The 14,445-nt window shown below is 50.4% G+C and overlaps 1 protein-coding gene across 1 annotated transcript; it reads right to left on the bottom strand.

Moving 5' to 3' along the window:
- Window positions 1-8,601: 8,601 nt before the first annotated feature.
- On the bottom strand, window positions 8,602-9,321 carry LOC147984623 (uncharacterized). The gene has a single exon (XM_087539785.1). It carries the CDS (start codon window positions 9,319-9,321, stop codon window positions 8,602-8,604), a length of 720 nt encoding a protein of 239 aa, XP_087395911.1.
- Window positions 9,322-14,445: the final 5,124 nt, after the last annotated feature.

Genomic DNA, 14,445 nt, shown 5'->3' with positions numbered 1-14,445 from the left:
TAGGTCCAGACTTGGGTTTCTTCTCCTGAGCAGCAACTTGCTTGCTGTTCTTTTTGAAGTTCCCCTTCTTCTTCCCTTTGCCCTTTTTCTTAAAACTGGTGGTCTTATTGACCATCAACACTTGATGCTCCTTCTTGATTTCTACCTTCGCAGCTTTTAGCATTGCGAAGAGCTCGGGAATTGTTTTATCCATCCCTTGCATATTATAGTTCATCACGAAGCTCTTGTAGCTTGGTGGCAGTGATTGGAGAATTCTGTCAATGATGTTATCATCCGGAAAATTAACTCCCACTTGAATCAAGTGATTGCAGTACCCAGACATCTTGAGTATATGCTCACTGACAGAACTATTCTCCTCCATCTTGAAGCCGTAGAACTTATTGGAGACTTCATATCTCTCAATCCGGGCATTCTTTTGAAATATTAACTTCAACTCCTGGAACATCTCATATGCTCCATGACGTTCAAAATGTCGTTGAAGTCCTGGTTCTAAGCCGTAAAGCATGGCACACTGAACTATCGAGTAGTCATCAACACTTGACTGCTAGGCATTCACAATGTCTGCAGTTGCTGGCGCAGGTGGTACACCTAGCAGTGCTTCCAGGACGTAAATTTTCTGTGCAGCAATGAGGATAATCCTCAAGTTACGGACCCAGTCCGTGTAATTGCTACCGTCATCTTTCAACTTTGCTTTCTCAAGGAACGCATTAAAATTCAATGGAACAACAGCACTGGCCATCTATCTACAATCAACCTAGACAAGCAATATACTATCAGCTACTAAGTTCATGATAAATTTAAGTTCAATTAATCGTATTACTTAAAAACTCCCACTTAGATAGACATCCCTCTAATCCTCTAAGTGACCACGTGATCCATATCAACTAAACCATGTCTGATCATCACGTGAGATGGAGTAGTTTCAACGGTGAACATCACTATGTTGATCATATCTACTATATGATTCACGCTCGACCTTTCGGTCTCCGTGTTCCGAGGCCATATCTGTTATATGCTAGGCTCGTCAAGTTTAACCTGAATATTCTGCGTGTGCAACTGTTTTGCACCCATTCTATTTGAACGTAGAGCCTATCACACCCGATCATCACGTGGTGTCTCAGCACGAAGAACTTTCGCAATGGTGCATACTCAGGGAGAACACCTTATACTTTGATAATTTAGTGAGGGATCATCTTATAATGCTACCGTCAATCAAAGAAAGATAAGATGCATAAAAGATAAACATCACATGCAATCAATATAAGTGATATGATATGGCCATCATCATCTTGTGCTTGTGATCTCCATCTCCGAAGCACCGTCATGATCACCATCGTCACCGGCACAACACCTTGATCTCCATCGTAGCATCGTTGTCGTCTCGCCAATCTTATGCTTCTACGACTATCGCTACCGCTTAGTGATAAGTAAAGCATTACAGGGCGATTGCATTGCATACAATAAAGCGACAACCATATGGCTCCTGCCAGTTGCCGATAACTCGGTTACAAAACATGATCATCTCATACAATAAAATTTAGCATCATGTCTTGACCATATCACATCACAACATGCCCTGCAAAAACAAGTTAGACGTCCTCTACTTTGTTGTTGCAATTTTTACGTGGCTGCTACGGGCTTAGCAAGAACCGTTCTTACCTACGCATCAAAACCACAACGATAGTTTGTCAAGTTGGTGTTGTTTTAACCTTCGCAAGGACCGGGCGTAGCCACACTCGGTTCAACTAAAGTTGGAGAAACTGACACCTGCCAGCCACCTGTGTGCAAAGCACGTCGGTAGAACCAGTCTCGCGTAAGCGTACGCGTAATGTCGGTCCGGGCCGCTTCATCCAAAAATACCGCTGAACCAAAGTATGACATGCTGGTAAGCAGTATGACTTATATCGCCCACAACTCACTTGTGTTCTACTCGTGCATATGACATCTACGCATAAAACCAGGCTCTGATACCACTGTTGGGGAACGTAGTAATTTCAAAATATTTCCTACGCATACGCAAGATCATGGTGATGCATAGCAACGAGAGGGGAGAGTGTTGTCCACGTACCCTCGTAGACTGAAAGCGGAAGCGTTAGCACAACGCGGTTGATGTAGTCGTACGTCTTCACGATCCAACCGATCAAGTACCGAACGTATGGCACCTCGGAGTTCAGCACACGTTCAGCCCGATGACGTCCCTCGAACTCCGATCCAGCCGAGTGTTGAGGGAGAGTTTCGTCAGCACGACGGCGTGGTGACGATGATGATGTTCTACCGACGCAGGGCTTCGCCTAAGCACCACTACAGTATTATCGAGGTGGACTATGGTGGAGGGGGGCACCGCACACGGCTAAAAGATCAAACGATCAATTGTTGTGTCTCTAGGGTGCCCCCTCTGCCCCTGTATATAAAGGAGCAAGGGGGGGTGCGGCCGGCCAGGAGAGAGGGCGCGCCAGGAGGAGTCCTACTCCCACCGGGAGTGGGAGTAGGACTCCCCCCTTTCCTAGTTGGATTAGGACTTGAGAGGGGGAAAGAGGAGGGAGAGAGGAAGGAAGGGGGGGTGCCGCCCCCCTCTCCTTGTCCTATTTGGACTAGGGGGGAGGGGTGCGCGGCCCAGCCCTGGCCGCCTCTCTTCTTCTCCGTAAAGACCGACTAAGGCCCATTAACCTCCCGGGGGTTCCGGTAACCTCCCAGTACTCCGGTAAAATCCCGATTTCACCCGGAACACTTCCGATATCCAAACATAGGCTTCCAATATATCAATCTTCATGTCTCGATCATTTCGAGACTCCTCGTCATGTCCGTGATCACATCTGGGACTCCGAACAACCTTCAGTACATCAAAACATATAAACTCATAATATAACTGTCATCGAAACGTTAAGCGTGCGGACCTTATGGGTTCGAGAACTATGTGGACATGACTGAGACACGTCTCCGGTCAATAACCAATAGTGGAACCTGAATGCTCATATTGGCTCCCACATATTCTACGAAGATCTTTATCGGTCAGACCGCATAACAACATACGTTGTTTCCTTTGTCATCGGTATGTTATTTGCCCGAGATTCAATCGTCGGTATCTCAATACCTAGTTTCAATCTCGTTACCGGCAAGTCTCTTTACTCGTTCCGTAATACATCATCCTGCAACTAACTCATTAGTTGCAATGCTTGCAAGGCTTAAGTGATGTGCATTACCGAGAGGGCCGAGAGATACCTCTCCGACAATCGGAGTGACAAATCATAATCTCGAAATACGCCAACTCAACAAGTACCTTCGGAGACACCTGTAGAGCACCTTTATAATCACTCAGTTACGTTGTGACGTTTGGTAGCACACAAAGTGTTCCTCCGGTAAACGGGAGTTGCATAATCTCATAGTCATAGGAACATGTATAAGTCATGAAGAAAGCAATAGCAACATACTAAACGATCGGGTGCTAAGCTAACGGAATGGGTCAGGTCAATCACATCATTCTCCTAATGATGTGATCCCGTTAATCAAATGACAACTCATGTCAATGGCTAGGAAACTTAACCATCTTTGATTAACAAGCTAGTCAAGTAGAGGCATACTAGTGATACTCTGTTTGTCTATGTATTCACACATGTATTATGTGTTCGGTTAATACAATTCTAGCATGAATAATAAACATTTATTATGATATAAGGAAATAAATAATAACTTTATTATTGCCTCTAGGGCATATTTCCTTCACGAGGTGGGCTGCCTCCTCCTCCGGCGTCGCGGCGAAGTGGACAGAAGGCGCGCTCACCCACTCGCGGTATTGGCCCGTCCACGAGTAGGCCTCCTCCGGCCAAGTGGGTGGAGGCGGGGAGCGCTTACGCGTCGGCTCCGGCTCCGGCTTGGGCTGGACGGGCGGCGACGGTGGCGGTGGCGGCACGAAGAGCGGGGTGTGGACAGAGTCCTCCGCTACCGACAGGGCAAGGGATTGCTCCAGCCCATCCCAGTGCGCGTCCTCCTCGAGGCGGCTAGCCTATAGATGCTGTAGGGCCTCCTCGAGGGCGGCTTGGTACTCCGCCTCCGCCTCCATGTCCTCCGGCTCTACCTGCGGGGGCGGCGGTGGGAACGGCGGCGGGACGGCGTCGACACGCGAGCGTCGTTGCTCCTCGTGTTCGAGGGCGAACCATGCCTCCCAGTTGGGGGAGTCGGCGGCGTACTCTGGCAGCCGATGCTTCTCCGGCGTGAGCTGCGTGTGACGCCTGCGCATCTCGTCCTCGTGTGCCCGTTGGGTACGAGGAACCGCCGGCACCGGGATCCGCTGCGGATCCAGATGCCAACGGTGCGGCAGCGTGACATCGGGGTACGGCAATAGCTGCCTGTACTCCCAGTGCCACCGCGCTTGGTGCACCGGGATGTGTAGGCGCCGACGACCAGGGCGGAAACGTGTCGCCGCCGGAGGAGGAGGGGGAAGGGGAGCACGGGAGGACGAGGCGTCGAGGGTGCCCTTGCCCTTGCCCTTGCCCTTGCCATTGTTGCTGCCGAAGACCATGGCTAGGGTTTGCGGTCGCCGGCGAGGAAGCAAAGAGAGTGGTGGGGGCCATATGTGGACGGGAGAAGTGGATGAGGCCGACCCCGTCAAAAAAGGACGTTTCCACTGGCTGGCGCGTGGGCCCGTTGTTAGTAGTCGTCATAAATAAGACGATCGGTGGCGGTTAGGTGGCTGCCAGGTGAGGACACGGCGAACGGCGAGGAGACGTGCGGCGCGTCCGCTTCGCGTCCGCGCCGACGCATTCCAGACGCAATTTTGGGCTGGAAATGGGTCGGTGCGGACGCCAGGCGGACACGATTTAAGTTTGGATCGGCGCGTTGGGTCTTTACTTTTGTGCGTGTTAACCCAAACAAACGCGAGCGGACGAAATGAATCGCCTCAATGGAGTTGCTCTTACCTCCCAGCGCAGGTATTGATATGGGCAAAAAAGGCCGAACTCCTCGGTGAAAGTCTATCTAACCAGTCCAGCTGTACACTGATGCATCACGCGCCTGCATATGTCAGCTAATTAACTCTTTCTCAAACCCAAAAACACTAATTAACTCTTTTGCAAACCAAAAATAAACTATTCCCCTATAAAAACTAATTACCTATTATTAATATACATGAGCAACATTCTAAAATTAAAATGAACTCATATTTGAAAAATGGTTTTGCATAATCTAAATTATATTTTACGCAGAGCAATTTTTATATTTTTTCCTACCTTTTATTTGTAATTGTTCTATTGGCTTTATTGATATGTTTTTTGTTTTTGGTGTTTTTTTCAATCCTAAACCACACGTCACTACAGTTGCATGTCAAACAATCACACACAATAACAAGCGCATGCCATCGGTCATGCTTAACTATGATTGCATGTTCGTCGGCTGCATGCAACCGCAGCTGTATGTTCACCTGTTTCTCGTAGGTGCTCATAAGAGCATCTCCAGCCGCTTCCCTAACAATCCCTTCAAGGCTGTTTTTTAGTGTCGGTGCTGAAAAATCGGCCCAGTCACGCCCCCACGAGCCTGTTTTTTGCCGGATTGGGCCGAAATTGGCGTCGGCGCACCCAACCCGAACCCGGTGCGCTGGGGGGCGCCCGGGGGCGTCAGTTCGAACGTTTTGGCGTGAAAGAGTGGCGGGACCGGCGCGTCAGCGAGACGAAGGCTGGTCGTCCTCATCGTCTCGGTTTTTCCGCGGGGAATCAATGCCAGCATGCCATTGATTCACGGGCGGCGAAGTGCGGCGACGCCGCCCTGCCTTCTGCCACGCGTGTCGCACGCGGCCGCCCCCGAGCCGCTATATAAGGCGCCCCTGGCCGCGCCGGTGAGGCACCCATCCATCGGCAGTCCTCCCCTTCCTCGCCACCGCAGTTCCTCCCCTCTCTCCGCCGTTCGAGCCCCTCTCTCTTCCCCGGCAACCATGAGCGCGAGATACCCCGGCGACGCGGCGGTGGCCAAGGGTTTCGGCCGCCTCCGCTGAATGAGTGGGAGGCAAACCTCCTCCACGAGTCCAAATACCCCGCAACGCCCGACGTACGCCTTCCGTCACGGTGGAGGCTCAGCGCCGGCGGGGTCCCTGTCCCCCCTCTGCCCGTCCCCGAGACGCCCTATTTCCACGCCGAGCTCGAGCATGCGCGGACGTCCCTGACAGCCGCGGAGCGGGCGCTCCCGGAGTACGTCGCCGACAACCACGCGGCGTGGGCGGCGTGCTTCGAACGCCGGGAGGAGGAGCGGCTCGTCTCCACGAACAACGCACCGATGCTGCGCGGCCGCAACAACAGCGAGGGCCGCCGCCTGTGGTGGGGTGTCCCTGGCCGCACGCTCAGCGGCGTCCTCGCGCACGTCGAGGGCGGCAACGACCCGCCGCTCGAGTGAAGCAGCGCGCCGGGGCAAGGGGTCGCTGTTGATGCTGTGTCAAGGAGGAGAAGCATCGGCCGTAGTTTAGGTTTTTTTCGTCCCTTTTATTCATGTAAAAAACGGCTAAATTTCGCTGAAATTTGGCCGTGTTTGTTTAAATTTGGCCGTGTTTGTTAAAACTTGGACGAACTGTGGGGGCGACCTGGGGGGGCGGCTGGGAGCGTGCTCGTCCCTACGCCGAAAAAAACGCCGGTTCGCCCCCAAGCGGCGCTTTTTCGTGCCCTTGGGGGGCGAACGGCTGAAGATGCTCTAAGAGAAACTTCAACCGGACCATCCATTTTGTTCGCTTGTGTCCATGGGTTGATGCGGACACGAAACTCGGCCCAACGCGGCGACCCAGACGGGCACGCGTCCTTTTTTGTTCGCCCGTGACCCATTCCACGCTCAAATTTGGGCCGCATTTGTATCGGCGCGGACACGAGACGGACGCGGACGACGCCAGCCCTTCTCCTCCCCCTGCCCCGCTAGTCGGTGGCACAGCGCCACCATTCCTCCCCACTCTCCCAAAAACCTCCCGCCCACTCACACGCGCCCCGTCTCTGGCAAAGGAGACAAGGCCCGCGGCACCCGTAGCGCGCCGTCCAGTCGGCCAAGAGGAAGCAGCGCCGGCACATGCTGGAAGCCAGGATCGACGCCGCGGCCGTGTCCACCTTCGCCCGGTCTCTCTAATAGTTTTTAGTCTTCCCTGGTCTCTCTAATATTATTTACTTTGCTAAAAAATAGGGGTGAAATAAAATACAAAAAATGAGAAAACTTATATTTGTACCATTGCCCGCTTGAAGCAACATATTTATATTCTGTTAAAATATATTTGTATTTTTCAAGTATATTTATGTTTACCTTCGAGCAGGCAACAGTACCATTTCCTACATTTACATATTTTTAGTTTGAAAATTTAGCAAATATATTCATGTATTACAAACTATAAATCCAGAAGAAGACAAAAAGTTGAGAAACAACATATGCAGACAACAGTCGACTTATATACTTAACCAAATTTAAATAGGTCGAAATTTAGCCACATCCAAGAAGTCATGAGAACATGCAGCCATGGACTAATGCTGTTAAAGTTTTTTTTGAGAAGACTAGTGATGTTAATCAGATGCATCAGGCATCAGGAGAGCCGCTGGCCTGTTGATATGGGCTTTTAGTAGTTTCCTGGGCTAGATTACTGCTTCGTTGGCGTCCTAGAGAAGGCACGGCACGGTAGAGGAGCCGGATCCACATCAACCACATAGTTCAAGATCTGTGCAACAATTTTGATGACGCTGAGACACAAAATCGAATATTTTATTGGACATGGCGTTGCCGAGATAAAGCTGCCCCTATAAAGAGTGAAGGTCCATCGGGCGTGTCCACATCCCAATGAACGCTCAGCTTTCCTCCAAGCATTCGTTGCTAACCTCCATGCCATTGGCGAGGACCTGGCCGGCTGGCCGGCGTCTCCACTTGCTCGTTCCTCCCAGGCCGAGAAGGAAGATAGCATGGGACTCCTGTACACCATGTCAGATCCGACAGCATACAACTGGAACCAACCTGTACTATTTCCCCAACGGCGCCGGAGCAGGTTTGCCGGAACATACCGCTGCAATCTCGTCGATGTTATTAGAGTATCTCCACCCGTTGGCCTCCCAGAAGGGCTAAAAATCGTCCCTGGGACACACCGGCGCTAAACCGCGCATTAAAGGCGTGATGTTTCCCAATCGCGGCGCCCATGTTTTTTTAAAAAAAGTCAAATACGGCACAAACATGATTCAAATTTATCGCAAACATCGGCGAGTTCGTCCAAATTTAAACATATTTTACAAAAAAAACTAGCACGGGCTGCCCCGCTGTCTCCATCGCCGCTCCTCGCCGTCTACCTCGCCGCCCGCCGCCCGCCTTTGCAGTTCTACATGCCGAGGAGGCGGTAGAACTGCGTGTAGTCGCCGCCGTCGTCGTCGTCGTCTCCGCCGGCGCCGCCGTCCCTGCTGCATCCCTCCCCCGGTTGGCGCGGCGGGTTGGACGGTCCGGGGGCGTCGTCGTCGTCGTCGCTGTCGAGGACGACGATGCCGTGCTCGTCCTCGCCCCCACGCTTGCGGGCGGCGATCTCCTCCAGGGCCCGGGTCTGCCGAGTCATCTCCGTCCGGAGCTAGTCGTCCCGCGCCCACCGCAGGGCGTCCTCGTCGGAGAAGCCGCGCCAGGCTATCTCCTCGTACTCTGCGAGGAGGTCGGGCTCCGGCTTTGGCTCGACGAGGACGAAGCGGCCGGTGGGGGGGGGGGGAGGGCGGAGTCGCCGATGCGGACGCCGGAGCTGCGGGTGCGCGCGCTGACAGGCGTGTCCTGGGGCTTCGGCTTGACGGGGCGGAGGCAGGGAGAGCCCGACGAGCGGCCGGACGAGGAGGAGGACGCCCCAGGCCGCTCCATGCGCCTCGGCGTCCAGGAGCTTCCACGGCGGCGTGAGAAGGACGATGGAGCTGGGTACTCGAGGCGCGGCGTGTTGCCGCCCTCCATGTACTTGAGGACGGCCTTCAACGTGCGGCCAGGCACGCCCCACCACCGGCGCCGGCCATCGGAGTTGAGCCTGCCGGAGGGCACGACGCCGTTGGTGGCCTCGAGCTGCTCGGCGTGACGGCGTCGGAAGTAGGGCTCCCAGAGCGGGCTGTTGGGGACGTACCGTGGCCCCTCCCTCGCCGTCCGCGGCAGGGACGCGCGGATACGTGTGATCTCCGCACACACCGCCACTCCGGTGGGTGGTGGTGGCACCGGCACGCCGCCGGCGCTGATCCTCCAAGCCCCGGGCACCCGCATGTCCGGCGGGACCGGGTACTCGGCCTCGAAAAGGAGGCGAGCCTCGTCCTCGTGAAGATGGCGGCGCCCGAAGCCATTCGCCGCCGCGCCGTTGCCTGGAAAGTGCTCGGCCATTCTTCTGGACTGGAGACGGCGAGAGGAGGAAGGGGGGAGAAATGGGCGCATCGGTGGTGGAGTGTCTGTGCGGGCCTCCGGCGCGCTGGTGGTCGGCTTATATAGGCGAAGGCGCCGCGTGGTAGGCTTGGCCGGCGCGTTACGCGTGGCTTGATGGCGTGGCGGCCGAGGGGACGCGCGTCGCCCGGTCTTTGAAGGAAATATGCCCTAGAAGCAATAATAAAGTTATTATTTATTTCCTTATATCATGATAAATGTTTATTATTCATGCTAGAATTGTATTATCCGGAAACATAATACTTGTGTGAATACATAGACAAACTAAACGTCACTAGTGTGCCTCTACTTGACTAGCTCGTTAATCGAAAATGGTTATGTTTCCTAACCATAGACATGTGTTGTCATTTGATTAACGGGATCACATCATTAGGAGAATGATGTGATTGACATGACCCATTCCATTAGCTTAGCACTCGATCATTTAGTATGTTGCTATTGCTTTCTTCATGACTTATACATGTTCCTATGACTATGAGATTATGCAACTCCAGTTTGCCGGAGGAACACTTTGTGTGCTACCAAACGTCACAACGTAACTGGATGATTATAAAGGAACTCTACAGGTGTCTCCAAAGGTACATGTTGGGTTGGCGTATTTTGAGATTAGGATTTGTCACTCCGATTGTCGGAGAGGTATCTCTGGGCCCTCTTGGTAATGCACATCACATAAGCCTTGCAAGCATTGTAACTAATGAGTTAGTTGCGAGATGATGTATTACGAAACGAGTAAAGAGACTTGCCGGTAACGAGATTGAATTAGGTATTGAGATACCTACGATCGAATCTCGGGCAAGTAACATACCGATGACAAAGGGAACAGCGTATGTTGTTATGCGGTCTGACCGATAAAGATCTTCGTAGAATATGTAGGAGCCAATATGAGCATCCAGGTTCCGCTATTGGTTATTGACCGGAGACGTGTCTCGGTCATGTCTACATTGTTCTCGAACCCGTAGGGTCCGCACGCTTAATGTTACGATGACATTTTCATTATCAGTTTATATATTTTGATGTACCGAAGTTTGTTCGGAGTCCCGGATGTGATCACGGACATGACGAGGAGTATCGAAATGGTCGAGACATAAAGATTGATATATTGGAAGCTTATGTTTGGACATCGGAAGTGTTTCGGGTGAAATCGGCATTTTACCGGAGTATCGAGAGGTTACCGGAACCCCCTGGTAACCTATTGGGCCTTAATGGGCCTGGTGGAGGAAGAGGAGAGGAGGCCTAGGGGCTGCCGCGCCCCCCTCCCCCCCAAGTCCGAATTGGACAAGGAGGGGGGCGGCGCCCCCCTTTCCTTTCTTCCCTCTCCTCCTTCCCCCCAAGTCCTAATCCAACTAGGGAAAGGGGGGAGTCCTACTCACGGTAGGAGTAGGACTCCTCCGGCGCGCCTCCTCCTAGGGCCGGCCACACCCCCCTTGCTCCTTTATATACGGGGGCAGGGGGCACCTCTAGACACACAAGTTGATCTTCAAGATCGTTCTCTTAGCCGTGTGCGGTGCCCCCCTCCACCATAGTCCTCAGTAATATTGTAGTGGTGCTTAGGCGAAGCCCTGCGACAGTAAAACATCAAGATCGTCACCACACCGTCGTGCTGACGGAACTCTTCCCCGACACTTTGCTGGATCGGAGTCCGGGGATCGTCATCGAGCTGAACGTGTGCTAGAACTCGGAGGTGCCATAGTTTCGGTGCTTAGATCGGTCGGGCCGTGAAGACGTACGACTACATCAACCGCGTTGTCATAACGCTTCCGCTGTCGGTCTACGAGGGTATGTAGACAACACTCTCCCCTCTCGTTGCTATGCATCACCATGATCTTGCGTGTGCGTAGGAATTTTTTTGAAATTACTACGTTCCCCAACAGTGGCATCCGAGCCTAGGTTTTATGTGTTGATGTTATTTGCATGAGTAGAACACAAGTGAGTTGTGGGCGATATAAGTCATACTGCTTACCAGCATGTCATACCTTGGTTCGGCGGTAGTGTTGGATGAAGCGGCCCGGACCGACATTACGCGTACGCTTACGCGAGACTGGTTCTACCGACGTGCTTTGCACACAGGTGGCTGGCGGGTGTCAGTTTCTCCAACTTTAGTTGAGCCGAGTGTGGCTACGCCCGGTCCTTGCGAAGGTTAAACAACACCAACTTGACAAGCTATCATTGTGGTTTTTGATGCGTAGGTAAGATTGGTTCTTGCTTAAGCCCGTAGCAGCCACGTAAAACTTGCAACAAACAAAGTAGAGGATGTCTAACTTGTTTTTGCAGGGCATGTTGTGATGTGATATGGTCAAGACATGATGCTAAATTTTATTGTATGAGATGATCATGTTTTGTAACCGAGCTATCGGCAACTGGCAGGAGCCATATGGTTGTCGCTTTATTGTATGCAATGCAATCGCCCTGTAATGCTTTACTTTATCACTAAGCGGTAGCGATAGTCGTAGAAGCATAAGATTGGCGAGACGACAACGATACTACGATGGAGATCAAGGTGTCGCGCCGGTGACGATGGTGATCATGACGGTGCTTCGAAGATGGAGATCGCAAGCACAAGATGATGATGGTCATATCATATCACTTATATTGATTGCATGTGATGTTTATCTTTTATGCATCTTATCTTGCTTTGATTCACGGTAGCATTTTAAGATGATCTCTCACTAACTATCAAGAAGTGTTCTCCCTGAGTATGCACCGTTGTGAAAGTTCTTCGTGCTGAGACACCACGTGATGATCGGGTGTGATAGGCTCTACGTTCAAATACAACGGGTGCAAAACAGTTGCACACGCGGAATACTCAGGTTATACTTGACGAGCCAAGCATATACAAATATGGCCTCGGAACACGGAGACCGAAAGGTCGAGCATGAATCATATAGTAGATATGATCAACATAATGATGCTCACTGATGAAGCTACTCCATCTCACGTGATGATCGGACATGGTTTAGTTGATTTGGATCACATGATCACTTAGAGGATTAGAAGGATGTCTATCTAAGTGGGATTTCTTTAGTAATATGATTAATTGAACTTAAATTTATCATGAACTTAGTACCTGATAGTATCTTGCTTGTTTATGTTTGATTGTAGATAGATGGCCCGTGCTGTTGTTCCGTTGAATTTTAATGCGTTCCTTGAGAAAGCAAAGTTGAAAGATGATGGTAGCAATTACACGGACTGGGTCCGTAACTTGAGGATTATACTCATTGCTGCACAGAAGAATTACGTCCTGGAAGCACCGTTGGGTGCCAGGCCTGCTGCTGGAGCAACACCAGATGTTATGAACGTCTGGCAGAGCAAAGCTGATGACTACTTGATAGTTCAGTGTGCCATGCTTTACGGCTTAGAATCGGGACTTCAACGACGTTTTGAATGTCATGGAACATATGAGATGTTCCAGGAGTTGAAGTTAATATTTCAAGCAAATGCCCGGATTGAGAGAAATGAAGTCTCCAATAAGTTCTATAGCTGCAAGATGGAGGAGTACAGTTCTGTCAGTGAGCATATACTCAAAATGTCTGGGTATAATAACAACTTGATTCAATTGGGAGTTAATCTTCCAGATGATTGCGTCATTGACAGAATTCTCCAATCACTTCCACCTAGCTACAAGAGCTTCGTGATGAACTATAATATGCAAGGGATGAATAAGACAATTCCCGAGCTCTTCGCAATGCTGAAAGCTGCGGAGGTAGAAATCAAGAAGGAGCATCAAGTGTTGATGGTCAACAAGACCACTAGTTTCAAGAAAAAAGGCAAAGGGAAGAAGGGGAACTTCAAAAAGAACAGCAAGCAAGTTTCTGCTCAGGAGAAGAAACCCAAATCTGGACCTAAGCCTGAAACTGAGTGCTTCTACTGCAAGCAGACTGGTCACTGAAAGCGGAACTGCCCCAAGTATTTGGCGGATAAGAAGGATGGCAAGGTGAACAAAGGTATATGTGATATGCATGTTATTGATGTGTACCTTACTAATGCTCGCAGTAGCACCTGGGTATTTGATACTGGTTCTATTGCTAATATTTGCAACTCGAAACAGGGACTACGGATTAAGCGAAGATTGGCTAAGGACGAGGTGACGATGCGCGTGGGAAATGGTTCCAAAGTCGATGTGATCGTGGTCGGCACGCTACCTCTACATCTACCTTCGGGATTAGTATTAGACCTAAATAATTGTTATTTGGTGCTAGCGTTGAGCATGAACATTATATCTGGATCTTGTTTGATGCGAGATGGTTATTCATTTAAATCAGAGAATAATGGTTGTTCTATTTATATGAGTAATATCTTTTATGGTCATGCATTCTTGAAGAGTGGTCTATTCTTATTAAATCTCGATAGTAGTGACACACATATTCATAATGTTGAAGCCAAAAGATGCAGAGTTGATAATGATAGTGCAACTTATTTGTGGCACTGCCGTTTGGGTCATATCGGTGTAAAGCACATGAAGAAACTCCATACTGATGGACTTTTGGAACCACTTGATTATGAATCACTTGGTACTTGCGAACCGTGCCTTATGGGTAAGATGACCAAAACACCGTTCTCCGGAACTATGGAGAGAGCAACAGATTTGTTGGAAATCATACATATAGATGTATGTGGTCCAATGAATGTTGAGGCTCGTGGCGGATATCGTTATTTTCTCACCTTCATAGATGACTTAAGCAGATATGGGTATATCTACTTAATGAAACATAAGTATGAAACATTTGAAAAGTTCAAAGAATTTCAGAGTGAAGTTGAAAATCATCGTAACAAGAAAATAAAGTTTCTACGATCTGATCGTGGAGGAGAATATTTGAGTTACGAGTTTGGTGTACATTTGAAACAATGCGGAATAGTTTCGCAACTCACGCCACCCGGAACACCACAGCGTAATGGTGTGTCCGAACGTCGTAATCGTACTTTACTAGATATGGTGTGATCTATGATGTCTCTTACTGATTTACCGCTATCGTTTTGGGGTTATGCTTTAGAGACGGCCGCATTCACGTTAAATAGGGCACCATCGAAATCCGTTGAGACGACGCCTTATGAACTATGGTTTGGCAAGAA

This window comes from Triticum urartu, chromosome 2A (genome assembly GCF_056163025.1).
Source record: "Triticum urartu cultivar PI428250 chromosome 2A, HENAU_Tu73, whole genome shotgun sequence".
NCBI lineage: Eukaryota > Viridiplantae > Streptophyta > Magnoliopsida > Poales > Poaceae > Triticum > Triticum urartu.
Note: the sequence above shows the minus strand (reverse complement) of the source record. Positions and strands in the feature narration are given on the sequence as shown.